This window comes from Staurois parvus, unplaced genomic scaffold, assembly GCF_062004578.1.
Source record: "Staurois parvus isolate SC_StPar_1 unplaced genomic scaffold, SC_StPar_1.0 ptg002475l, whole genome shotgun sequence".
Taxonomy (NCBI): domain Eukaryota; kingdom Metazoa; phylum Chordata; class Amphibia; order Anura; family Ranidae; genus Staurois; species Staurois parvus.
In genome coordinates, this window is record NW_028320271.1 from 106,015 (window position 1) to 133,831 (window position 27,817).

The 27,817-nt window shown below is 51.5% G+C and overlaps 2 protein-coding genes across 3 annotated transcripts in view; one reads left to right on the plus strand and one right to left on the minus strand.

Annotated features, from left to right (window-relative positions):
• The first annotated feature begins 4,770 nt into the window (after window positions 1-4,770).
• LOC149430746 (5-hydroxyisourate hydrolase-like) lies at window positions 4,771-18,338 on the plus strand. Its single transcript, XM_089666028.1, has 4 exons — window positions 4,771-4,900; window positions 10,839-10,975; window positions 12,074-12,209; window positions 18,009-18,338. Exons 1-4 carry the CDS (start codon window positions 4,850-4,852, stop codon window positions 18,096-18,098), a joined length of 414 nt encoding a protein of 137 aa, XP_089522154.1. The 5' UTR covers window positions 4,771-4,849; the 3' UTR covers window positions 18,099-18,338.
• Window positions 18,339-20,507: 2,169 nt separating this feature from the next.
• The window catches only part of DRC4 (dynein regulatory complex subunit 4), a 48,870-nt gene continuing 41,560 nt past the window's right edge, over window positions 20,508-27,817 (minus strand). For both annotated transcript variants that reach the window (XM_089666026.1, XM_089666025.1), the window contains exons 10-11: window positions 24,080-24,145; window positions 20,508-21,584 (exon numbers count right to left, since the gene is read on the minus strand). In XM_089666026.1, coding sequence (XP_089522152.1) covers window positions 21,435-21,584; window positions 24,080-24,145 — 216 coding nt within the window. In that variant the 3' untranslated portion in view covers window positions 20,508-21,434. The remainder of the gene's footprint in view (window positions 21,585-24,079; window positions 24,146-27,817) is intronic.

Below are 27,817 nucleotides of genomic sequence, written 5' to 3' on the forward strand. Positions count from 1 at the left end.
GGACAAGCTAGGTGAATGAATACATGGACATAGTATTTTTACATCTTACAGAGAAATATGTTACTTCTGACTCAGCTTTGTCTGACTATTTTGTTTTCAGCACAACCCTAAATTTACTTTAGTGGTCAGAGCAGCAGACAAGGAGGGCCACGGACATGCAATCACAAGAACAGTCGTGATCACCGTGGGCAAGGCTGATACCCCGGTATGTATTACCCGCTAAATGCTGTGTAACCATCAATCCACCATCTAGGCCAGGAGACCAGCTTTTGTGGTGATAAAGACGGAGCCGCGGGATTTGCTGCAGAGGGGAGCACCAGGGGGAGTATTGGGGGAGCTGTACATGGGCATAGAGGAATAGGGACAAACTAGGTGAATGAATACATGGACATAGGGGAATAGGGACAAGCTAGGTGAATGAATACATGGACACAGGGGAATAGGGACAAGCTAGGTGAATGAATACATGGACATAGGGGAATAGGGACAAGCTAGGTGAATGAATACATGGACACAGGGGAATAGGGACAAGCTAGGTGAATGAATACGTGGACACAGGGGAATAGGGACAAGCTAGGTGAATGAATACATGGACACAGGGGAATAGGGACAAGCTAGGTGAATGAATACATGGACACAGGGGAATAGGGACAAGCTATGTGAATGAATACATGGTCACAGGGGAATAGGGACAAGCTAGGTGAATGAATACATGGACATAGGGGAATAATTGGGGGAGCTGTACATGGACACCTATGGTCACTATCCTTAAAGCCCAACTCTGGGAAAAGTACAATCCCCCGCACTGCAAGGGGTAAATGCTTATTTCTGTCTAGGAGACAGGAGAGGTACTCTTCCTTACCTGATTCTCTGCTCCCCAGCAGGCAGCACTCCCTCATGCTCTAGCTGTGGGCTGTTCCATGGCATCCTCACATCCAATGCAGGGCTATGGTCCTTGCATCAGTTCTGATGACATCAGAGGACCTTAGGCCACTGCAGTGCAGGTAAGAAGAGGCTGTGGGGACTGGTCAGTGCAGGAGAGCCTGTGGGAGCGGAGGATCGGGTAAGTGACACCGCTGTTCCCAACCCCCTAGACATAAACAAGCATTTAACCCCTTAGCGCTGGCGCCTCCTGGCCCTTTAAGGGTTTCAGAACCTGGGAGGCGGGGCGGGGTTTTAAGGTCATGTGACCGCCGTGATTTGCCATCACAGCGGTCACATGATTGGGAAAGGTCCTGATCGAAAGAGATTGGGACCTTTCCGTGAGTACCGGACATGTGTGCTGTTTTTCTTAATTGCAAATGTGCGGCCGCTCGGCATCAAGGCCCAGACACCAGGAGGCCGCACATTTGCGTGCAGCCAGTGTGAAGAGGTTAATGGGGCAGCAGAGTGACTAAATGGTTAGCACTTCCGCCTGGCAGCATTGGGGTTTTTGGTTCGAATCCCAACCATGGCATCACCTGCCTGGTGTTTTCATGTTCTCCCTGTGCCTGTGTGGGTTTCCTCCGGGTCAGCAGCAGACTGACAACTCATGGGGCCCCCGGGCAATAGGGGATCATGGGGCCCCTGTGTCCTTGCCCAAACTCAAAAAAGCCTATGAAAAAGGTACCGGGGCATCTCATGGGCCCCATACTGACCCTGGGCCCCCAGGCAGTGCCCGAGTTTCCAAATGGTCAGTCTGCCCCTACTCCGGGTACTCCGCTTTCCTCCCACACTCCAAAGACATGCTGGTAGGTGAATTGCCCCTAGTATATGAATGTGAGTTAGGGACCTTAGATTGTACGCTCCTCAGGGGCGGGGCCTGATGTGGATGTACAATATATAAGAACCTGTAATAAATAATACACAATGCTGTCCACTCCATCCCCCCAAAGTAGCACCCCATGTCCGGATCTCAGAAGCCATACTAGGGTCCTACTAAAGGAGAACTCCGCTGTACAATCTGAATGCTTCCTCCCATCCACAGACATCCCACGCGGTCCGGTCTCCTCCTGTAGCAGGAAGTGACACGTGCGGGGGAAGGCGTACAGCGAGTGTTAACCCCTTGCTACACTAAACAGGGGCTCTGCCTAACTTGGCTCTAGTATGTGTATGTATAGATGTGAGTTAGGGACGTTAGATTGTACGCTCCTCGGGGGCGGGGACTGATGTGAATGTACAATATATATGTACAGTGCTGTGTAATTTGATGGCTCTATAAGTACAGGTGTACCATAGTTTACGGACGCCGCGGTTAACATCATTTTTGGTTTAAGAATGAAAATCCTTTGAGAATAAAATACACATTTTTTTTGTAATACGAACGGATGAATCGGTTTTCAATGCATTTACAAATAAATTTTTAATGATGTCCCTGGACAGTATTTATGCCTTTAAAGTGCACTTTATAAGAGTTTTGAACAGAGAAAAGACATTTTTTGTACTTTTTTCTGACCTCCAGAACGGATTAATTGGTTTTCAATGCATTCCTATTAGAAACCGCGTTTCGGTTTACGAATTTTTTGCAATACGAAACGTCCCGCAGAACGCATTAAATTCATAAACTGAGGTGCGCCTGAACCTGTACTACTACTAATAATTTAGCCGGTGCCGAGGAGATGCGGCTCCGCTCCAAGGGAGTATGTTTAATGTGGTATAAAGACAGAGCCGGCAGCTCGATGACGTCTTCACGGACAGTCTTAGTACATCACCGACATAATGTGATCCATAAATCCGACGCGTTTTGGCAAAGAGATGCTTTGAGGAAGGCTTTGGCCGAAACGCGTCAGGTTATGGATCACATTATGTCCGTGATGTACTAAGACTGTCCATGAAGAAGTGTCTGGATCTGTCTTGATACATTCCTCAGCGAGCGTTGCAGCCGGAGCACCGCCCCCCCCCCCCCCCACTCTCCTCCTACCAATACAGGAGCTTGGGGGAGCCGTCAGGATTGTAGTTTTCATTTTCCTGGAGCTCAGTTTTAATGGGCGTTTCAATTTGGGAAACTTCCTCTCACTTTGGGCCCTTTCACACGGAGCGGACCCGTCAGCGGAACCGCTTGCTCTTCGGGGGATCTCTCTGCTGATCCCCGCTGAGCAAGCGGATGACAGGTCCTTGTCCGCTCCGCTGCTGCAGAGCAGACACGGGCACAGCCTGCTGTCCTCTATGCGGTCAGATGGACGGTCTGATCCCCATCCGTGTCTTTTTGTCGGATCGGATCGGATTGGATGTCAGCGGGTGTGAACGGACATTGCTCCATAGAGGAGAACAGAGGTTCCGATCGGGTCTGCCTGAAATACGGGAGGCGGACCCAATCAGAACGTTCGTGTTAAAGGGACCTTTCTGTCCAGGTGACGGATCAGAGAAGCTGGGAAATGCAACTCCTGCAGGGAGGTGGCATTTCCTTCACAGCGAACTAAGGCTCCTGTGCAGCACCGCGCCGCCCCGCCAGCAATGAAGGACACAGGAATGCAAGGCTAGGCTGCAGATCAGTCACTCATCTAAGGGAACTACAAGGGGCTACAGGTAGCCTAGGTTAGGGGGGCTTGATCCAGACACCCCCACTTTGCCCTTAACCACTTCCTGACCGCATTATAGCAGAACTACTGCCAGGGCTGCGCAAAATCATTTATATATATATATGTGAATTTACATTTCCTGGTAGGGGGTGCACATGCCGCCCTACCTGCGCTGCCATTGGTGGATACAGCTGTCAATAACTGGGTCCCGGCCAGAGATTCCCCACCGGCACCCGGCGATCGCCGAGAAACAGTGACAGGGGAGAGGTCTGTATATAAACAACACAGGTCTCTCCCGTCAGCTCCGGCATGCTACTTTGTATGGCTCTGCATAGCAGCATGCGTACAGTGAAATACACAAAACACACAGGTAACCCTTTGTTCGCCCCCCACATTAACCCCTTCCTGCTCAGTTCCATTAGTACAGTGTCCGGGCTTTTTATTAGCACTGATCACTGTATTGGTGTCACTGGGGATGTCAGTGACACCGTCAGTCCCCCCCCCCCCAATGTCAGAATGCCCGCCGCAGTCGCGCTATAAGTCACTGATCGCTGCCATTACTAGTATAATAAAATTTAAATCCCCATATCTATCCCGCCATTTATAGACGCGATAACTTTTATGTAAACCAATTAATTTACACGTATTGGGTTTTTTTTAGCGAAGACACGGAGCGGGAGACATTTTTGCCGAAATTTATGATGAAATTTGATTTTTAAAAATTTTTTACTGGACGTGTTTTATAGCAAAAAGTAAAAAATATTGTTTTTTTTCTTTTTCAAAATTGTTGGTCTTTTTGTGTTTATAGCGCAAAAATTTAAAAAACCGCAGAGGGGATCAAATACCACCGAAAGAAAGCTCAATGAGGGGAAAAAGGACGGAAATTTCATGTGGGTGCAGCGTTGCATGACCGCGCAATTGTCAGTTAAAGTAACGCAGTGCCGCAGCGCAAACATTGGCCTGGTCAGGGGGGGGATTCTCCGGAGGGGGAGGGGTTAATGGCTGTCAAAGCACTGCAAGAACACCTGAGAAGTTGTGACCCTTCTTTGCAGCAACACTTTGTCTGGATTTTGGGTTTTATATTCAGAAATTGCGAGATATATATATATATTACGCTGGAATATTGCGCCATCTGTGCCGACATGTAAAGAATGCTGAATGAATGGAAACCTTTTTTTTTTACTTTCCTTGTTCATTCCCGGGATCACTGATTGGTCAGGCGTGGTCAGGGGTCAGGGGTCACTGTGCTCGGGGACTGGGAAGCCTGCACACTGGTAAAAGTTAACCAGGACTCGCCGTCACATGACCCACGGAGTACTAAGGTCCAAATTGTGACCCGGTCAGCTCTTCCGATGAGCGGATCCCGGCTGCAGCGAATCGAGCTGCACCTGCAGAGGAGACAGGTAACTGGCAGTCTATAACTGGCAGCTGGTACTGCGGTGATCCTCCGGGAATAGCTGAGCGTTGTACATCCCACCCAGCATGGGAGTATTCCAGCAACGCGTTGTCATCTACAGGCAGGAAATGTCTCCTCTGGATGGACGCTGCCTGGAGCTCAGCCAGGGAAATGTCATTACAGATCGCTGTAGCGGACTAAAGTAGGCGCACTGAAGGCCTAGGAAACCAAGATATGTGGGACGGATAGGTATGGGGGATGTACAGGACGGATCGGTATGGGGATGTACAGGACGGATCGGTATGGGGGATGTACAGGACGGATCGGTATGGGGGATGTACAGGACGGCTCGGTACGGGGGAGGTACAGGACGGCTCGGTACGGGGGATGTACAGGACGGCTCGGTATGGGGGAGATACAGGACGGCTCGGTACGGGGATTTACGGGACGGCTCAGTATGGGGGATGCACAGGACGGATCGGTACAGGGGATGTACGGGACGGCTCGGTACGGGGATGTACAGGACGGATCGGTATGGGGGATGTACAGGAGGGCTCAGTATGGGGGATGTACAGGACGGCTCGGTACGGGGGATGTACAGGATGGCTCGGTACGGGGGATGTACAGGACGGCTCGGTACGGGGAGATACGGGACGGCTCGGTATGGGGGATGCACAGGACGGATCGGTACAGGGGATGTACGGGACGGCTCGGTACGGGGATGTACAGGACGGATCGGTATGGGGGATGTACGGGATGGCTCGGTACGGGGATGTACGGGACGGATCGGTATGGGGGATGTACGGGACGGCTCGGTACGGGGAAATACGGGACGGCTCGGTACGGGGATGTACGGGACGGCTCGGTACGGGGATGTACGGGACGGCTCGGTACGGGGATGTACGGGACGGCTCGGTACGGGGATGTACGGGACGGTTCGGTACGGGGATGTACGGGACGGCTCGGTACGGGGGATGTACGGGACGGCTCGGTACGGGGATGTACGGGACGGCTCAGTACGGGGGATGTACGGGACGGCTCGGTAGGGGGATGTACGGGACGGCTCGGTATGGGGGATGTACGGGACGGCTCGGTATGGGGATGTACGGGACGGCTCGGTACGAGGATTTATAGCATGGCTAGGTACAGGGAGGTACGGGGAGGAACGGAACAGCTCGGTACGGGGAGGTACGGGATGGCTCAGTACAGGGCGGCTCGGTACGGGGGAGGTACGGGACGGCTCGGTATGGGGGATGTACGGGACGGCTCGGTATGGGGGATGTACGGGACGGCTCGGTATGGGGGATGTACGGGACGGCTCAGTATGGGGGATGTACGGGACGGCTCGGTATGGGGGATGTACGGGACGGCTCGGTACGGGGATTTATAGGATGGCTAGGTACAGGGAGGTACGGGACGGCACGGTATGGGGAGGTACGGGATGGGGAGGTACGGGACAGCTCGGTACGGGATGGCTCGGTACAGGGCGGCTCGGTACGGGGTAGGTACGGGACGGCTCGATACGGGGATGTACGGGACGGATCGGTAAGGGGAGGTACGGGACGGATCGGGACAGCTCGGTACGGGACGGCTCGGTACGGGACAGCTCGGTACGGGGAGGTACGGGACGGATCGGTACGGGGAGGTACGGGACGGATCGGTACGGGGAGGTACAGGACGGATCGGTATGGGGCGGCTCGGTACAGGTTGGCTCGGTATGGGAGATGTACGGGACGGCTCGGCACAGGGGAGGTAAGGGACGGCTCAGTACGGGGGAGGTATAGGACGGCTTGGCATGGGGAGGTAAGGGACGGCTCGGTACGGGGGAGGTATAGGACGGCTTGGCATGGGGAGGTACGGGACGGATCGGTACGGGGAGGTACGGGACGGATCGGTACGGGGAGGTACGGGACGGATCGGTACGGGGAGGTACAGGACGGATCGGTATGGGGCGGCTCGGTACAGGTTGGCTCGGTATGGGAGATGTACGGGACGGCTCGGCACAGGGGAGGTAAGGGACGGCTCGGTACGGGGGAGGTATAGGACGGCTTGGCATGGGGAGGTAAGGGACGGCTCGGTACGGGGGAGGTATAGGACGGCTTGGCATGGGGAGGTAAGGGACGGCTCGGTACGGGGGAGGTACAGGACGGCTTGGCATGGGGATGGATTCTAAGAGCACTTTGGGGGTGGATATCCTGTTTGCCTATTAAAAAGCTCTAATACTGGACAGTATAAAACTTTAAAGTTTATAGAATTTTGGAGCCTCATTTGGTTTATAGAGTAACTCCACTTTTGCCGAGAAGAAACCCCGCCCCCCCCGCCCCCCCCCGGGTGATCTCTGTACATTGCAGGGATTGTAACAAACTTTGTTGCAGATTCCGACCTTTTGTTATCCTGAAGAAATATCTGTTTGTTTCTCTGTGTCCTGTGCAGCGTGAGTGTGGATGGAAGGGACTCTATAATCATCAATCAGCGGCTGCACCTGCAGGGCTCTAATGAGGAAAGAGGCAGGGTCTGCATCCCTTTCGGAGTACCTCAGCAAAAATGACATTTTGGTTGCAGGGGATGCCCAAAATCTGACGTGTATCTTAGTGCAGACTTCTGGGAAAATCAGTCAGCCAATCACAGAGCAGAAAATGACATCTCTGGGGGGCGCTCTGTATACCATCTGTGTACACAACGCCTCCAGGCGGCCATATTGCATTTTACTGTAAATGGCAGTAGCTGCAGATTGAAAAGGAAAGAGAATTTTTAAAAACATTCAGTTACAATGTAACTTCTGGAGCAATTATATATATTCACTTTTATGGGGAAAAAATAGCAAATAAAAAATTGAGTTACCCTTTAACTGCTGCCTGTAAGGGGCGGGGCAAGATTCAGATTACAGGGCTGCCTTAGTGCAATGCATGTGAATGTGGAATGTAACGCATGTTAGAGCAACGCAGGTATGAACGCAGCTGAAGACAGTTCTATGCAGCCCGATTGCTGGAGGGAAAGGTTTGGGGCTCAGCTGCAGATTGCCTGATAGCTAAACTACACTATATTGCCCAATGTATTGTCCCCACCCTCCAAATCATATGATTCAGGTGCTCCAATCCCCTCCAAATCATGTGATTCAGGTGTTCCAATCCCCTCCAAATCATGTGATTCAGGTGTTCCAATCCCCTCCAAATCATGTGATTCAGGTGTTCCAATCCCCTCCATATCATGTGATTCAGGTGTTCCAATCCCCTCCAAATCATGTGATTCAGGTGTTCCAATCCCCTCCAAATCATGTGATTCAGGTGTTCCAACCCCCTCCATATCATGTGATTCAGGTGTTCCAATCCCCTCCATATCCTGTGATTCAGGTGTTCCAATCCCCTCCATATCATGTGATTCAGGTGTTCCAATCCCCCCCATATCATGTGATTCAGGTGTTCCAATCCCCTCCAAATCATGTGATTAAGGTGTTCCAATCCCCTCCATATCATGTGATTCAGGTGTTCCAATCCCCTCCATATCATGTGATTCAGGTGTTCCAATCCCTTCCCAATCATGTGATTAAGGTGTTCCAATCCCCTCCATATCATGTGATTCAGGTGTTCCAATCCCCTCCATATCATGTGATTCAGGTGTTCCAATCCCCCCCATATCATGTGATTCAGGTGTTCCAATCCCCTCCGTATCATGTGATTCAGGTGTTCCAATCCCCTCCGTATCATGTGATTCAGGTGTTCCAATCCCCTCCATATCATGTGATTCAGGTGTTCCAATCCCCTCCATATCATGTGATTCAGGTGTTCCAATCCCCTCCATGGACACAGGTGTATACAATCAAGCCCCTAGGCACGCAGACTGCTTCTACAAACATTGGTGAAAGAATGGGTCGCTCTCAGGAGCTCAGTGACTCCAAGCGTGGTCCCGTGATAGGTGGCCACCTGGGCAATAAGTCCATCCGTGACATTTCCTGGCTACTAAATATTCCACGCTCAACTGTTAGTGGGATTATAACAAAGTGGAAGCCACTGGGAACAACAGCCACTCAGCCACCAAGTGGTAGGCCACGTCACATGACAGGGCGGGGGCAGCGCATGCTGAAGCGCACAGTGCGCAGAAGTCACCAACTGTCTGCAGAGTCTATAGCTAAAGACCTCCAAACTTGGTGTGGCCTTCAGATGAGCCCAACAACAGTGCGTAGAGAGCTCCATGGAATGGGTTTCCATGGCCGAGCAGCTGCATCCAAGCCTTCCATCACCAAGTGCAATGCAAAGCGTCAGATGCCGTGGTGTAAAGCACGCCACCACTGGACTCTAGAGCAGGGGAGGTGTGTTCTCTGGAGTGACCAATCACACTTCTCTGTCTGACAATCCGATGGGCGTGTCTGGGTTTGTCGGTGGCCAGGAGAACGGTACTTGCCTGACTGTATTGTGCCAAGTGTAAAGTTTGGTAGAGGGGGGATTATGGTGTGGGGGTATTTTTCAGGGGTTGGACTTGGCCCCCTAGTTCCAGTGAAGGGAACTCTTAAGGCGACATTCTGGACAATTTCATGCTCCCAACTTTGTGGGAGGAGTTTGGGGATGGCCCCTTCCTGTTCCAACATGACTGCCCCCCAGTGCACAAAGCAAGGTCCATAAAGACATGGAGGAGCCAGTTTGGGGTGGAGGAACTTGACTGTCCTGCACAGAGTCCTGACCTCAACCCCATAGAACACCTTTGGGATGAATTAGAGCGGAGACTGTGAGCCAGGCCTCCTCCCCCGACATCAGTGCCTCCTCCCCCGACATCAGTGCCTGACCTGACAAATGTGCTTCTGGAAGAATGGTCCAACCTTCCCATAGACACCCTCCTAAACCTTGTGGACGGCCTTCCCAGAAGAGTTGAAGCTGTTATAGCTGCAAAGGGCGGGGCCAACTCAATATTGAACCCTACGGACTAAGACTGGGGGGCCATTAAAGGTCATGTGTGTGGAAAGGGCGGGGCCAACTCAATATTGAACCCTACGAACTAAGACTGGGGGGCCATTACAGGTCATGTGTGTGGGAAGAGCGGGGCCAACTCAATATTGAACCCTACGGGCTAAGACTGGGGGGCCATTAAAGGTCATGTGTGTGGGAAGGGCGGGGCCAACTCAATATTGAACCCTATGGACTAAGACTGGGGGGGGCCATTAAAGGTCATGTGTGTGGAAAGGGCGGCCGACCAATACTTTGGGGAATATAATGTATATACGGGGGGGGTGGGGACAATACTTGGGGCAATATAGTGTATATACGGGGGGGGGGACAATACTTGGGACAATATAGTGTATATACGGGGGGGGGGACAATACTTGGGACAATATAGTGTATATACGGGGGGGGGGGGACAATTCTTGGGGCAATATAGTGTATATACGGGGGGGGGACAATACTTGGGACAATATAGTGTATATACGGGGGGGACGACAATACTTTGGGCAATATGGTGTATATACGGGGGGCGGGGACAATACTTGGGGCAATATGGTGTATATACGGGGGGGGACAATACTTTGGGCAATATGGTGTATATACGGGGGGCGGGGACAATACTTGGGGCAATATGGTGTATATACGGGGGGGGACAATACTTTGGGCAATATGGTGTATATACGGGGGGCGGGGACAATACTTGGGACAATATGGTGTATATACGGGGGGCGGGGACAATACTTGGGGCAATATAGTGTATATACGGGGGGCGGGGACAATACTTTGGGCAATATGGTGTATATACGGGGGGCGGGGACAATATCGTGTGTGTCCAACTTCGCAGTTGCCGTGTACATTAGGCCTGCCTATATAATTGAATCAAAGGAAACGTTCCGTTGGACATACACATTACAATTTCATCTGCAAGGCTCCGATTGGCTCCTTTAATGCATCGAGTTTTATGGTTGGTTGTATTTTTTCATGATTTCAATCCTGTGGTTTTCTCCTCTAAAGGAAATGTCGGGGGGCAGCCCAAGTCTGCTGACCACACATGTCCTGAATATTGCGCAGGGGACCCCGGCTAAAGGCCTGACAATTACCTTGTCCAAGTTTCATGCCAGAGAAGCAAAATGGGAACAAATGAGCAGAAGGTGAGCGTGCCGGGTAGAAGGTGAGCGTACCGGGCAAAAGATGAGCATGCCGGGTAGAAGGTGAGCGTGCCGGGCAAAAGGTGAGCATACCGTGTAGAAGGTGAGCGTGATGGGGAGAAGGTGAGCTGCTGTGTAGAAGGTGAGCTTGCCAGGCAGATGGTAAGTTTGCCAAGAAGAAGGTGAGCGTGCCGCGTAGAAGGTGAGCGTGCCGCGTAGAAGGTGAGCGTGCCGTGTAGAAGGTGAGCGTGCCGCGTAGAAGGTGAGCGTGCCGCGTAGAAGGTGAGCGTGCCGCGTAGAAGGTGAGCGTGCCGCGTAGAAGGTGAGCGTGCCGCGTAGAAGGTGAGCGTGCCGCGTAGAAGGTGAGCGAGCCGCGTAGAAGGTGAGTGTGCCATGTAGAAGGTGAGCATACCGTGTAGAAGGTGAGCGTGCCAGGCAGATGGTAAGTTTGCCAAGAAGAAGGTGAGCATGCCAAGTAGAAGGTGAGCGTGCCGGGCAGAAGGTGAGTGGGCCATGTAGAAGGTGAGCGTGCCGGGCAGAAGGTGAGCTTGCTGTGTAGAAGGTGAGCTTGCCGGGCAGAAGGTGAGCGTGAAAAATAAAAATAAACAGCGCAAACATAGACCTCTACAGAGTGGATACGAAAGAGGGTTTAGGAGCCCATAAATTCCTTAAAGGCGTTTCATTCACCTATATCTGGTGAGTGCATTTGATGTTGGTTTTCACGGGTGGAAGGTGGAAGTTTCTTTATAATAGAAGAAGAATTTGAAAATTTCTTTTTGCACATAATACATTTTTGAGATTTTTTGAACTTTGGTTTATTAATTTTGATGGACTTCACTATTTATTCAATGAATTATTAATTTTTTATATATGTTTGCACTTTGTATGTTGATTTGATGTAGAGGTCTATGTTTGCGCTGTTTATTTTTATTTTTCACAATTTGTGTTGACCACATTGCACAGCAGCAGGATAGAACCTGAAGTAGGGTGTTTCATTGAGCGCAGGAAGAATTTTTAGAAGGTGAGCGTGCTGAGAACTATCTTCAGTAAGACGAAGCAGAATTCCACTTTGACTGATTTGGCTTTCAATGTGTTTCTTAGTGTCACCGACCAGGACGGCCGCTGCCCGGGGCTTCTACGCGGAGAACCTCTGACAGCCGGGACCTTCCAGCTGCGCTTCGATACCGCCGAATACTGGAAGCAGTTACAAATGGAGGCCTTCCACCCGTCTGTAGAGGTATCTCTCGTTACGTAGAAAAGTCTCTTCATTGAGAACTGTCCTTGTGGCCAATAGCACCCAACCAGATGTTAGATTTCACCGACTTGTGAAAAAAGGAGGGTTCTGATTGGATGCTTCCGGCAGTAGTTTTCTTGAATCGGGTTCTAGAAGAGGCGTTCTGTCATTTCATAGACCTCCCCATGTACATGATGTCTGCAGAAGGCAATCTAGGGCTTGTGTGGTATTTGGCGGCATTCCTCCAATTCTGCAATGTTCTATCAGAGGAGGGGGGGGGCAGGAATGGTTTACATGGACAGGTCTGCGGAATCACGCATGGCCTAGATCAGGGGTGGGCAAACTTTTTGACTTGAGGGCCGCAATGGGTTCATATATTGGACCCGGGGGCCGGACTAGCTGCTGGCCGGCCCAGCCACTACCATGCCATCCATAGTAAGTATAGTAATATTCCCCCATAGTAAGCATAGTAATTAATCCCCCATATAGTAATTCATCCCCCATAGTAATTTATCCCCCATATAGTAATTCATCCCCCATAGTAATTCATCCCCCCTATAGTAATTCATCCCCCATATAGTAATTCATCCCCCATATAGTAATTCATCCCCCATAGTAATTCATCCCCCATATAGTAATTCATCCCCCATAGTAATTCATCCCCCATATAGTAATTCATCCCCCATATAGTAATTCATCCCCCATAGTAATTCATCCCCCATAGTAATTCATCCCCCATATAGTAATTCATCCCCCATATAGTAATTCATCCCCCATATAGTAATTCATCCCCCGTAGTAATTCATCCCCCATATAGTAATTCATCCCCCATAGTAATTCATCCCCCATAGTAATTCATCCCCCATAGTAATTCATCCCCCATAGTAATTCATCCCCCATATAGTAATTCATCCCCCATAGTAATTCATCCCCCATATAGTAATTCATCCCCCACAGTAATTCATCCCCCACAGTAATTCATCCCCCCTATAGTAATTCATCCCCCCATAGTAATTCATCCCCCATAGTAATTCATCCCCCCTATAGTAATTCATCCCCCCTATAGTAATTCATCCCCCATATAGTAATTCATCCCCCATAGTAATTCATCCCCCATATAGTAATTCATCCCCCATAGTAATTCATCCCCCATATAGTAATTCATCCCCCATAGTAATTCATCCCCCATAGTAATTCATCCCCCCTATAGTAATTCATCCCCCATATAGTAATTCATCCCCCATAGTAATTCATCCCCCCTATAGTAATTCATCCCCCATATAGTAATTCATCCCCCCTATAGTAATTCATCCCCCATAGTAATTCATCCCCCATAGTAATTCATCCCCCATATAGTAATTCATCCCCCCTATAGTAATTCATCCCCCATAGTAATTCATCCCCCTATAGTAATTCATCCCCCATAGTAATTCATCCCCCCTATAGTAATTCATCCCCCCTATAGTAATTCATCCCCCCTATAGTAATTCATCCACCATATAGTAATTCATTCCCCATATAGTAATTCATCCCCCATATAGTAATTCATCCCCCCTATAGTAATTCATCCCCCCTATAGTAATTCATCCCCCATAGTAATTCATCCCCCATAGTAATTCATCCCCCATATAGTAATTCATCCCCCATAGTAATTCATCCCCCATAGTAATTCATCCCCCAAATAGTAATTCATCCCCCATATAGTAATTCATCCCCCATAGTAATTCATCCCCCATATAGTAATTCATCCCCCATAGTAATTCATCCCCCATAGTAATTCATCCCCCATATAGTAATTCATCCCCCCTATAGTAATTCATCCCCCATAGTAATTCATCCCCCCTATAGTAATTCATCCCCCATAGTAATTCATCCCCCCTATAGTAATTCATCCCCCCTATAGTAATTCATCCCCCCTATAGTAATTCATCCCCCATAGTAATTCATCCCCCATATAGTAATTCATCCCCCATATAGTAATTCATCCCCCATATAGTAATTCATCCCCCATAGTAATTCATCCCCCATATAGTTATTCATTCCCCATATAGTAATTCATCCCCCATAGTAATTCATCCCCCCTATAGTAATTCATCCCCCCTATAGTAATTCATCCCCCCTATAGTAATTCATCCCCCATAGTAATTCATCCCCCATATAGTAATTCATCCCCCATATAGTAATTCATCCCCCATAGTAATTCATCCCCCATATAGTAATTCATTCCCCATATAGTAATTCATCCCCCATAGTAATTCATCCCCCCTATAGTAATTCATCCCCCCTATAGTAATTCATCCCCCCTATAGTAATTCATCCCCCATAGTAATTCATCCCCCATATAGTAATTCATCCCCCATAGTAATTCATCCCCCATAGTAATTCATCCCCCATAGTAATTCATTCCCCATATAGTAATTCATCCCCCATATAGTAATTCATCCCCCATAGTAATTCATCCCCCATATAGTAATTCATCCCCCCTATAGTAATTCATCCCCCCTATAGTAATTCATCCCCCATATAGTTATTCATCCCCCCTATAGTAATTCATCCCCCCTATAGTAATTCATCCCCCATAGTAATTCATCCCCCATATAGTAATTCATCCCCCATATAGTTAATTCATCCCCCATAGTAATTCATCCCCCATATAGTAATTCATCCCCCATATAGTTAATTCATCCCCCATATAGTAATTCATTCCCCATAGTAATTCATCCCCCATAGTAATTCATTCCCCATATAGTAATTCATCCCCCATATAGTAATTCATCCCCCATAGTAATTCATCCCCCCTATAGTAATTCATCCCCCATAGTAATTCATCCCCCATAGTAATTCATCCCCCATATAGTAATTCATCCCCCCATATAGTAATTCATCCCCCCATATAGTAATTCATTCCCCATAGTAATTCATTCCCCATAGTAATTCATCCCCCATAGTAATTCATCCCCCATATAGTAATTCATCCCCCATAGTAATTCATTCCCCATAGTAATTCATCCCCCATATAGTAATTCATCCCCCATAGTAATTCATCCCCCATATAGTAATTCATCCCCCCATATAGTAATTCATCCCCCCATATAGTAATTCATCCCCCATATAGTAATTCATCCCCCATAGTAATTCATTCCCCATAGTAATTCATCCCCCCTATAGTAATTCATCCCCCATAGTAATTCATCCCCCATAGTAATTCATCCCCCCTATAGTAATTCATCCCCCATAGTAATTCATCCCCCATATAGTAATTCATCCCCCATATAGTTAATTCATCCCCCATAGTAATTCATCCCCCATATAGTAATTCATCCCCCATATAGTTAATTCATCCCCCATATAGTAATTCATTCCCCATAGTAATTCATCCCCCATAGTAATTCATTCCCCATATAGTAATTCATCCCCCATAGTAATTCATCCCCCCTATAGTAATTCATCCCCCATAGTAATTCATCCCCCATATAGTAATTCATCCCCCCATATAGTAATTCATCCCCCCATATAGTAATTCATCCCCCATAGTAATTCATCCCCCATATAGTAATTCATCCCCCATAGTAATTCATTCCCCATAGTAATTCATCCCCCATATAGTAATTCATCCCCCATATAGTAATTCATCCCCCATAGTAATTCATCCCCCATAGTAATTCATCCCCCATAGTAATTCATCCCCCATAGTAATTCATCCCCCTTATTGTGTCAATTCACTTACCTTTGCTCCGCGCGTTCCTCTCGCCGTGTTCCCGCGCCGTTCCGGTCTTCAGGGCGGACTGTGAGAGGAGAGGAGTTTGTCACGCTGCCCCGCCTACATCCTGACAGCCAATGTTTGCCACGCTCCGCGGGCCGGATTAAAAGGTCCGCCGGGCCGTAGTTTGCCCATTGCTGGCCTAGACTCTGCCCGGTGAAACAATCACTTTACATTGGTTAGGAGGAACCCTGCTGAATGAAGAGATTTCCCAGCATGATGGACATTTCTTTGCAAGGCACATCTGAGCACTCAGTAGGGATTTAATTCTAACCAACCCAAATATCCTTCTGGAAGGCTGTTATCCCGCACTGGCCATCCTTCCAGGCGAGAGCTGCTAGCTCCAGGGCAGCCATGTCACAGGGTATGGAGCCACACCGTTACTCACTGCTCTAGAGCTGGAAGATGCCCAGGGGAGACGTCCATCAGCTGACACTCATTGGTAGAAACCTCGTAGGTTTCATCTAAAATGTACCTTTTCGAAGATGGTAAATCTACTCCCAGAGTGTGGCCCCAAAGCCTACACTGACATCGAGAGGTCCACCAGACCTTGGATGGTCATGTTATACACCCATCACCCAGAGCCACCTAATTGTGAGTAGGTCCCCCTTTCCTGACCCTTCTAGGCATGGACTCCACTAGACCTCTGAAGGTATGCTGTGGTATCGGCACCAAGCCGTCAGTAGCAGATCCTTTAAGTCCTGTAAGCTGGGGGGCGGGGCCTCCATGGATCAGTCTTGCTTTTCTGGCACATTCCACAGATGCTCGATTGGATGGTGAACTAGAGAATTTGGAGGCCGAGTCAACATCTCCAACTCGTGTTCCTCAAACCATTCTTGAACCATTTTTGCCATGCGGCAGGGCGTATTATCTTGCTGAAAGAGGCCACTGCCCTCACGGAATACCGTTTCCATGAAGGGGTGCACTTGGTCACCAACAACGTTTAGGTAGGTGGTACGTGTCAAGTAACATCCACATGAATGGAAGAGCCAAGGTTTCCCAGCAGAACATTGCCCAAAACATCACACTGCCTCTGCTGGCTTGTCTTCTTCCCATACTGCATCCTGGTGCCATCTCTTCCCCAGGTAAGTGACACACAACCACCCCGCCATCCACATGATGGAACAGAAAACGTCATTCATCAGACCAGCCACCTTCTTTCATTGCTCCGTGGTCCAGTTCTGATGCTCAGCTGCCCATTGTAGACACTTCTGGCTGTAGACACGGGTCAGCATGGAGACCATGACCGGTCTGCAGCTACACAGCCCCATACACAACAAACTGCGATGGCCATTTTCTTCTGCTTCAACATGTCAACTTCGGGGACAACATGTTCACTTGCTGCCTAATATATCCCGCCCACTTTCAGATGCCATTGTAACCAGATGAGCAATGTCATTCACTTTACCTGTCAGTGGTCAGAATGTTATAGCTGATCAGTGTAGGTTCCTTCTGGACCCCTCTATTGGCCAGTGAGCCATCGATGACATTTAGTGACCAATAGGGTGGTGCGGGATTGGACGAACCAGAGTGAAATCATCTAATATCTGTCATAATTTGCATAACAAGACACCTTGGGGGTTATTTACTAAAACTGGAGGGTGCAAAATCAGGTGCAGCTCTGCATAGAAACCAATCAGATTCCAGGTTTTGTTGCCAACGCGGAGTTCCAGTGAAAATGGAAAAAAATAATTTACATGATCTCCAAGATTACGGGGAGGGAGGGGGGAGGAGGACAACTTCCATTTCTGATTGCCTAGGCAATGTCAGCGGACGTGGGAGCGGGTACCTGTCATTTACGGGTACCCGCTCCCCAAAGGTGCCAATCCTAACGGGGAGTGGGGGAACAGTCCTTAAACTTCCCCTTTTGGGTGGAGCTCCGCTTTAACTGAACAACTTGAGGGTAGAAGCTGATTGGCTTCGATGCAGAAGTGAGCCTGACTCTGCACTCTCCATAAACCCCGTACAGCTCTCAGAATATTCATATTGAAAAATATATTGTGATAATGTAAACTCTGACCGGTTCTTTTATCCTCCTCCAGGTTACTTTCAACGTTAATGACCCAAAAGAGAAATATCACGTGCCTCTCCTGATCACCCCACATTCCTATTCCACCTACAGAGGGAGCTAGAGGGGCGAAGGTGTCGGGGCGACTGCCATTCATTCCTTCACCTACAGAGGGAGCTAGAGGGGCGAAGGTGTTGGGGCGACTGCCATACATTCCTTCACCTACAGAGGGAGCTAGAGGGGCGAAGGTGTCGGGGCGACTGCCATACATTTCTTTCATTTTTTTAATAATACATTTTACTGAGACTACTACACAATTGCAGAGATTTCTGATATTTTTCAAATAAATACATGATAAATGAAATGCTGTGTTTTCCTTGGAAATATGAAGTGAGAAAGTGAGCGCGGTTCTTTTTGTTTAAAGTAGCTTTTTCAAGAAACAAAAACAAACACATTGCTGTCCAATATATATATAAACTGGTAACCGATCGGCGGGAAAGACGGTCCTCCGGGAACCGATCGGCGGGAAAGGCGGTCCTCCCGTAACCGATCAGCGGGAAAGACGGTCCTCCGGTAACCTATCAGCGGGACAGACGGTCCTCCGGTAACCTATCAGCGGGACAGACGGTCCTCCGGTAACCTATCAGCGGGACAGACGGTCCTCCGGTAACCTATCAGCGGGAAAGACGGTCCTCCGGTAACCGATCAGCGGGACAGACGGTCCTCCGGTAACCGATCAGCGGGAAAGACGGTCCTCCGGTAACCGATCAGCGGGACAGACGGTCCTCCGGTAACCGATCAGCGGGAAAGACGGTCCTCCCGTAACCGATCAGCGGGAAAGACGGTCCTCCCGTAACCGATCAGCGGGAAAGACGGTCCTCCCGTAACCGATCAGCGGGACAGACGGTCCTCCGGTAACCTATCAGCGGGAAAGACGGTCCTCCGGTAACCGATCAGCGGGACAGACGGTCCTCCGGTAACCGATCAGCGGGAAAGACGGTCCTCCGGTAACCGATCAGCGGGAAAGACGGTCCTCCCGTAACCGATCAGCGGGAAAGACGGTCCTCCCGTAACCGATCAGCGGGAAAGACGGTCCTCCCGTAACCGATCAGCGGGAAAGGCGGTCCTCCGGTAACCGATCAGCGGGAAAGATGGTCCTCCGGTAACCTATCAGCGGGACAGACGGTCCTCCCGTATCCGATCAGTGGGACAGACGGTCCTCCGGTAACCGGTCAGCTGACTCCACAAGCCAGTAATGAGGATCTGTAACAGTCAGCATTTCGGATCCTTCGCAGCATCAAACCCATTTATTATAGGCAGAGATAATAAATCCAGAAGAGCAGTTTACGCGTTTCTGTCCTGAGGGGAACCCTGAGTTCTGCTCTTCTGGAGTTGTCTTATCTCTGCCTATACTAAATAAATGGCTTTGATGCTGTGAAGGATCTGCTGCTGAAGTGGCAGAGCGCAGGAATGACAGATTGCTTTTTGCTGGCAGAGTGAGGAGAGAGTTCAGGCAGCCTGGCAGTTCACACATTTTTTCAGAAGTTGGGGTTCAGCAATCAGCGCAGCTTCAGAAAATGAAGTCTCATAATCAGGTCAATCAGCTGCAGATTGGAAGTTCTGTCGAGCCGAAGACTGCCGGCATAAAATGCAGAAAGATCCGACGTTGGCAGCACCCCGGCTCTGGAAAACCGGTTCTACCTTTAGAGTGAAATCGCCTCGAGTCGTATGATGCCGAGAATCCGCGTCTCCCTGCAGCCGGTACAAATCCATGACCATCGCCATGACTGTTCTGATGGAACTACACATCCGGGCGACACATGACGCCTCTACATACAAGCTGCCAGTGACCAGGACCACGTTACTGAATCACATGTAACCGCATGGATGTGCTGCCACATGGGATGCCGGTCATTGATTTGTACACACTGCCGGTCATTGATTTGTACACACTGCCGGTCATTACTGCCGGTCATTGATTTGTACACACTGCCGGTCATTACTTTGTACACACTGCCGGTCATTACTGCCGGTCATTGATTTGTACACACTGCCGGTCATTACTGCCGGTCATTGATTTGTACACACTGCTGGTCATTACTGCCGGTCGTTGATTTGTACAGACTGCCGGTCATTGATTTGTACACACTGCCGGTCATTACTGCCGGTCATTGATTTGTACACACTGCCGGTCATTGATTTGTACAGACTGCCGGTCATTGATTTGTACACACTGCCGGTCATTGATTTGTACACACTGCCGGTCATTGATTTGTACACACTGCCGGTCATTGATTTGTACACACTGCCGGTCATTGATTTGTACACACTGCTGGTCATTACTGCCGGTCATTGATTTGTACAGACTGCCGGTCATTGATTTGTACAGACTGCCGGTCACGGCTGATCTTGCACCTCTGTGCGTTCCCGCTGCAGACAGAGGCTGATTCTTGCAGGCACGTGACCCAAGTCAGACATGTGAATGAGCCCCTAATATGGAATCTATACAGAATAAAGCCACAAAAGTACAGAGAATGTTTCAGAAATTGTTTATGGAATGTTAAGTTAAAGGATAAGTAAGCTTCCATTGACAAATAAATATCCTTTCTTACCTTGCCATTAAAAGGGTTCTGCGCACACGGAACCCGCGCACACGGAACCGCACACACGGAACCACACACACAGAACCACGCACACGGACCAGCGCACACGGACCAGCGCACACAGAACCAGCGCACACAGAACCCCGCCCACAGAACACCTCATGTATGACGTGTCCAACTGGAGAACAGTCTGTGTGTCTGCCCAGCCACCAATCATAGTCTTCCCTTTTTTGTTTCTTAGCTACAAGGAAGGGAGAGACTGATTGGCTGCTGGATAAAAATTCAGAAAGTTGTCCGTTGTGACCCAAAAACGGTCATTTTAAGAAGAACAAATTGTTTAAGGCCGTCTATCGCCGGCAATTCTGATTGTTTCACAGCTTTGCAGTAAGTGAAGGTGGAAGGCTGCATTGATCTGCCCGGCCATTTGTGCCATTAAAAGCTGGTGAATAGTTGTTGAAGCTGCCTAAAAACTGCCATGTGAATGGTCAGCAGTAACATGGAAGGTCCTGAAAGTGTCAGCCGCCTGGACAATGGTCAGTATTAACATGGAAGGTCCTGAAAGTGTCAGCCGCCTGGACAATGGTCAGTATTAACATGGAAGGTCCTGAAAGTGTCAGCCGACTGGACAATGGTCAGCAGTAACATGGAAGGTCCTGAAAGTGTCAGCCGACTGGACAATGGTCAGCAGTAACATGGAAGGTCCTGAAAGTGTCAGCCGCCTGGACAATGGTCAGCAGTAACATGGAAGGTCCTGAAAGTGTCAGCCGACTGGACAATGGTCAGCAGTAACATGGAAGGTCCTGAAAGTGTCAGCCGCCTGGATGGTTTTCTCCTCCTGGAGAGATGAAGATGTTGTTTTAGGTGCTAGCAGCTACCAGTCCGGCTGGACCTTGCCCAAAGGTCTGCCCAGGAACCAGACATTCCAGAGGTTTGAATCCCAACTCGTCCACAGGGATGCCAAATGCCCGCATCTTAGCCTCATATGTCCGCAGCAGGTCATTGTGCGCCTGAAAAAGACCAACAGACAGTGATCAGCCCAACAGACAGTGATCAGCCCAACGGACAGTGATCAGCCCAACGGACAGTGATCAGCCCAACGGACAGTGATCAGCCCAACGGACAGTGATCAGCCCAACGGACAGTGATCAGCCCAACGGACAGTGATCAGCCCAACGGACAGTGATCAGCCCAACAGACAGTGATCAGCCAGGTATGTACAGTGATCAGCCAGGTATGTACAGTGGAACCTTTACAGCTCATTCTCTCTCGTGTGGCAGCCCTCTGAAAAGCAATCTGTGGTGGAGATTGACAGGCGGCTCAGAGGTGATATGTCGCCTCCTTGCCCTGCAGACACCAGCATTGCATGCAGATGCAGCTCATCATCAGTAAAATGGTTCCAAAGCCTTAAACCTTCTGTGTCCAGATCCCCCCCCCTCCCCCCTTACCTGAGCCCAATCACGATCCAGTGCTTTCTCAGCTCTCCCTCCTCACAGGGAGGATTGATAGTAGTGGGAACCATTGCTGCTGTCAATCAAAGCCAGTGTGGGGGGGGGGGGGCAAAGTTTGTGTCAGTGGATGCAGGCAGTGTGGCTCGGGAGCAAGCGACTTGCTAGGGGGGTGCTCAGAAGGGTGGGGGAGGAGCTAGGAGCGGTGGTGGGGGAGGAGCTAGGAGCGGTGGTGGGGGATCCCAGAAGAGGATCGGGTCTGTTCTGTGGAAAACCATTACAGAGCCGGGACGTGTGACGTTTGTTAGTTAAACCCCCCCCAAAGGTTTGATATGAAACGGGGGGTGCACATTATGCTGCAGCTGTGAAGCCGGGCATTGCAGCTGCAGCATGTGTATAGCCCTGAGCGGCTGCATGTCTTTGTTTAGGTGAAAGGTTGGGGGCAGTAAAGCCTTGGCTCAATGGACCGGTTTTAACACCCCCTAGCCACATGTCGGAATGAGCCTCCCATGTCCACCCAAAAGTGACATTTTAGTGAAGGTGAAGCCAGGTGGGTTAAATCTTATATATCTCACATCACTTCGTCTGAAAGTGAGATCTCCGGCCACCATTGTCACCCATTCCTCTTCCTCTTCTGATCTTCCATTTTCTTGCCTATTGTTGTGTTCTGACTCCTCCTCTTCCATTCCCCATCATATAAACAACTAAAAACCCGAGAAGGAATCCCGTATATTGGGCTCGGGGGCGTCCCGTACAATGGGCTCGGCAGAATCCCCTACAATGGGCTCGGGGGCGTCCCCTACAATGGGCAGAGCAGAATCCCGTACAATGGGCTCGGGGGCGTCCTGTACAATGGGCTCGGCAGAATCCCGTATATTGGGCTCGGCGGAATCCCGTACAATGGGCTCGGCGGAATCCCCTACAATGGGCTCGGGGGCGTCCCGTACAATGGGCTCGGCAGAATCCCCTACAATGGGCTCGGCAGAATCCCCTACAATGGGCTTGGCAGAATCCCGTATATTGGGCTCGGGGGCGTCCCGTACAATGGGCTCGGGGGCGTCCCGTACAATGGGCTCGGCGGAATCCCCTACAATGGGCTCAGCAGAATCCCCTACAATGGGCTCGGGGGCGTCCCCTACAATGGGCTCGGGGGCGTCCCCTACAATGGGCTCGGCGGCGTCCCATATAATGGGCTTGACTGTACCTTAGACTGTACGCTCCTCGGGGGCGGGGACTAATACAATATATATGTACAGTGCTGAGTGTACTGATGGCGCTATACAAGTACCTGAAATAAATAAATAATAAAAACACACAAATCCGCCAGTTTAGGACCCCCTGCTGTTGGTTTGATTAGAAACAAAATGGTAGAAGAGTCACCTAACTTGCCCCCCCCCCCTTTGCTTATGCACCCCTCATTTTGGCCACCATAGAAAAAAAGTCCTGTGCAAGCTCCAAATAAACTATAAGGACTCCCTCCCTGCCTCCATGTGACAGTGCCGAGCCAATCTGGAGGCACCGGCCCTGTCACATGGGAGAAGGGGGAGGGAGTCCCATGCTAAGCTGTACCCGGAAGTACGGAGTATTTCACTTTGCTCCTGGAAGCTGAATGAGGCAATGAAGGGAAGGGGGTGGGGGAAGTGTACTGGGGGGGTAGTAAAGTGACCCTCTTACTTTACCTCATCAGGACAAACAAAAAGGTCACCTTCCTGTGTTACAGAGCCCAGTGTGAGCAGAACAAGTGCAAGCTCTGCGACCCACACAGCAGAACGAGTGCAAGCTCTGCGACCCACACAGCAGAAGGAGTGCAAGCTCTGCGACCCACACAGCAGAACGAGTGCAAGCTCTGCGACCCACACAGCAGAATGAGTGCAAGCTCTGCGACCCACACAGCAGAATGAGTGCAAGCTCTGCGACCCACACAGCAGAACGAGTGCAAGCTCTGCGACCCATACAGAAGGAGTGCAAGCTCTGCGACCCACACAGCAGAACGAGTGCAAGCTCTGCGACCCACACAGAACACCAGACTCCTCTACCTGTCCCAGAATCCTCCTCACCTTGCACACTCGAGCGAGTTCATACTGCAGGTCCTTGATGGCGCTGTTCTTGGAGTCCAATACATCCTGTGTGCAGAGAAGAGAGAAGCGGATTGGTGGCAGGAAGGTGATGAATGAACGGCGGCATTCCTGCTGTACATGAAAGGATGCGCTCACCTGCGGGACCCGGATTAGGGTGGAACATGTAACACGCCCCATAGCTGTACCCGCCCCTCCCCCTCCCCCTGACAGGTAATACGGGGAGACTTCTACCTGTACTGTCAAATCAGAAACCAGCGCAGCAGTGCGGAGCTCCGCCCACATGGCCATTCATTCATTCAGGGACTTCTGTGGATGAATGAACTGCAATTCCTGACAGCTTCACTGAACTACCGCGGGGCTGAGGAGCTTCCTGTCAGAATATCTGTTGGGCCGTACACCCCGCACACCCCACACACCCCATGTACATCCCGCACACCCCACACACCCCATGTACACCCCGCACACCCCATGTACATCCCGCACACCCCACACACCCCATGTACACCCCGCACACCCCATGTACATCCCGCACACCCCGCACACCCCGCACACCCCATGTACATCCCGCACACCCCGCACACCCCATGTACATCCCACACACCCCACACACCCCGCACACCCCATGTACATCCCGCACACCCCATGTACATCCCGCACACCCCGCACACCCCATGTACACCCCGCACACCCCATGTACACCCCGCACACCCCATGTACATCCCACACACCCCGCACACCCCATGTACATCCCACACACCCCGCACACCCCATGTACATCCCACACACCCCGCACACCCCATGTACATCCCACACACCCCGCACACCCCATGTACATCCCACACACCCCGCACACCCCACACACACCATACACCCCGCACACCCCATGTACATCCCGCACACCCCATGTACATCCCGCACACCCCGCACACCCCATGTACACCCCGCACACCCCATGTACATCCCACACACCCCGCACACCCCATGTACATCCCACACACCCCGCACACCCCATGTACATCCCACACACCCCGCACACCCCATGTACATCCCACACACCCCGCACACCCCATGTACATCCCACACACCCCGCACACCCCACACACACCATACACCCCGCACACCCCATGTACATCCCACACACCCCGCACACCCCACACACACCATACACCCCGCACACCCCACACACACCATACACCCCGCACACCCCATGTACATCCCGCACACCCCATGTACATCCCGCACACCCCACACACCCCATGTACATCCCACACACCCCGCACACCCCACACACCCCATGTACATCCCACACACCCCACGTACATCCCACACACCCCGCACACCCCATGTACATCCCGCACACCCCACACACCCCATGTACATCCCGCACACCCCACACACCCCATGTACATCCCGCACACCCCACACACCCCATGTACATCCCGCACACCCCACACACCCCATGTACATCCCGCACACCCCACACACCCCATGTACATCCCACACACCCTGCACACCCCACACACCCCACGTACATCCCACACACCCCACGTACATCCCACACACCCCGCACACCCCATGTACATCCCGCACACCCCACACACCCCATGTACATCCCACACACCCCGCACACCCCACACACACCATACACCCCGCACACCCCATGTACATCCCGCACACCCCACACACCCCGTACACCCCGCACACCCCATGTACATCCCGCACACCCCACACACCCCATGTACATCCCGCACACGCCGCACACCCCATGTACACCCCGCACACCCCATGTACATCCCGCACACCCCATGTACATCCCGCACACCCCGCACACCCCATGTACACCCCGCACACCCCATGTACATCCCGCACACCCCACACACCCCATGTACATCCCACACACCCCGCACACCCCACACACAGCATACACCCCGCACACCCCATGTACATCCCGCACACCCCGTACACCCCGCACACCCCATGTACATCCCGCACACCCCACACACCCCATGTACACCCCGCACACCCCATGTACATCCCGCACACCCCACACACCCCATGTACATCCCGCACACCCCGCACACCCCATGTACACCCCGCACACCCCATGTACATCCCGCACACCCCATGTACACCCCGCACACCCCATGTACATCCCGCACACCCCATGTACATCCCGCACACCCCATGTACATCCCGCACACCCCACACACCCCACACACCCCACACACCCCATGTACATCCCGCACACCCCACACACCCCGCACACCCCATGTACATCCCGCACACCCCATGTACACCCCACACACCCCATGTACATCCCGCACACCCCATGTACATCCCGCACACCCCACACACCCCATGTACATCCCGCACACCCCACACACCCCATGTACACCCCGCACACCCCATGTACATCCCGCACACCCCGCACACCCCATGTACATCCCGCACACCCCGCACACCCCATGTACATCCCGCACACCCCATGTACATCCCGCACACCCAATGTACATCCCGCACACCCCGCAAACCCCACACACCCTGTACACCCCATACACCCCATGTACACCCCATGTACACTCCGCACACCCCATGTACACCCCATGTACATCCCGCACACCCCACACACCCCACACACCCCATGTACACCCCACACACCCCGCACACCCCGTACACCCCGCACACCTCATACACCCCACACACCCCGCACACCCCACACACCCCGCACACCCCATACACTCCATGTACACCCCGCACACCCCACACACCCCGTACACCCCGCACACCCCACACACACCATACACCCCACACATCCCATACACCCCGCACACCCCATACACCCCGCACACCCCATACACTCCATACACCCCACACACCCTGCACACCCCATACACCCCACACACACCACACACACCCCATGTACACCCCATACACCCCACACACCCCGCACACCCCACACACCCCGCACACCCCATACACTCCATGTACACCCCACACACCCCACACACACCATACACCCTGCACACACTATACACCCCACACACCCCGCACACCCCGTACACCCTGCACACCCCACACACACCATACACCCCACACATCCCATACACCCCGCACACCCCATACACCCCACACACCCCACACACCCTGTACACCCCATACACCCCACACACACCCCATGTACACCCCATACACCCCGCACACACCATACACCCCACACACCCTGCACACACCATACACCCCACACACCCCGTACACCCCATACACCCCGCACACCCCATACACCCCACACACACCCCATGTACACCCCGCACACCCCACACACCCCGTACTCCCCATACACCCCACACATTCCGTACACCCCACACACCCTGCACACCCCACACCCCACACACACCTCATGTACACCCCGCACACCCCACACACCATACACCCCGCACACCCCATACACCCTGCACACCCCACACCCCGTACACCCCGCACACACCATACACCCCACACACCCTGCACACCCCATACACCCCACACACACCCCATGTACACCCCGCACACCCCATACACCATACACCCCACACACCATACACACCCCGCACACACTATACACCCCGTACACCCCGCACACCCCGTACACCCCGCACACACCATACACCCCACACACCCCGTACACCCCATACACCCCGCACACCCTGTACACCCCATACACCCCACACACACCCCATG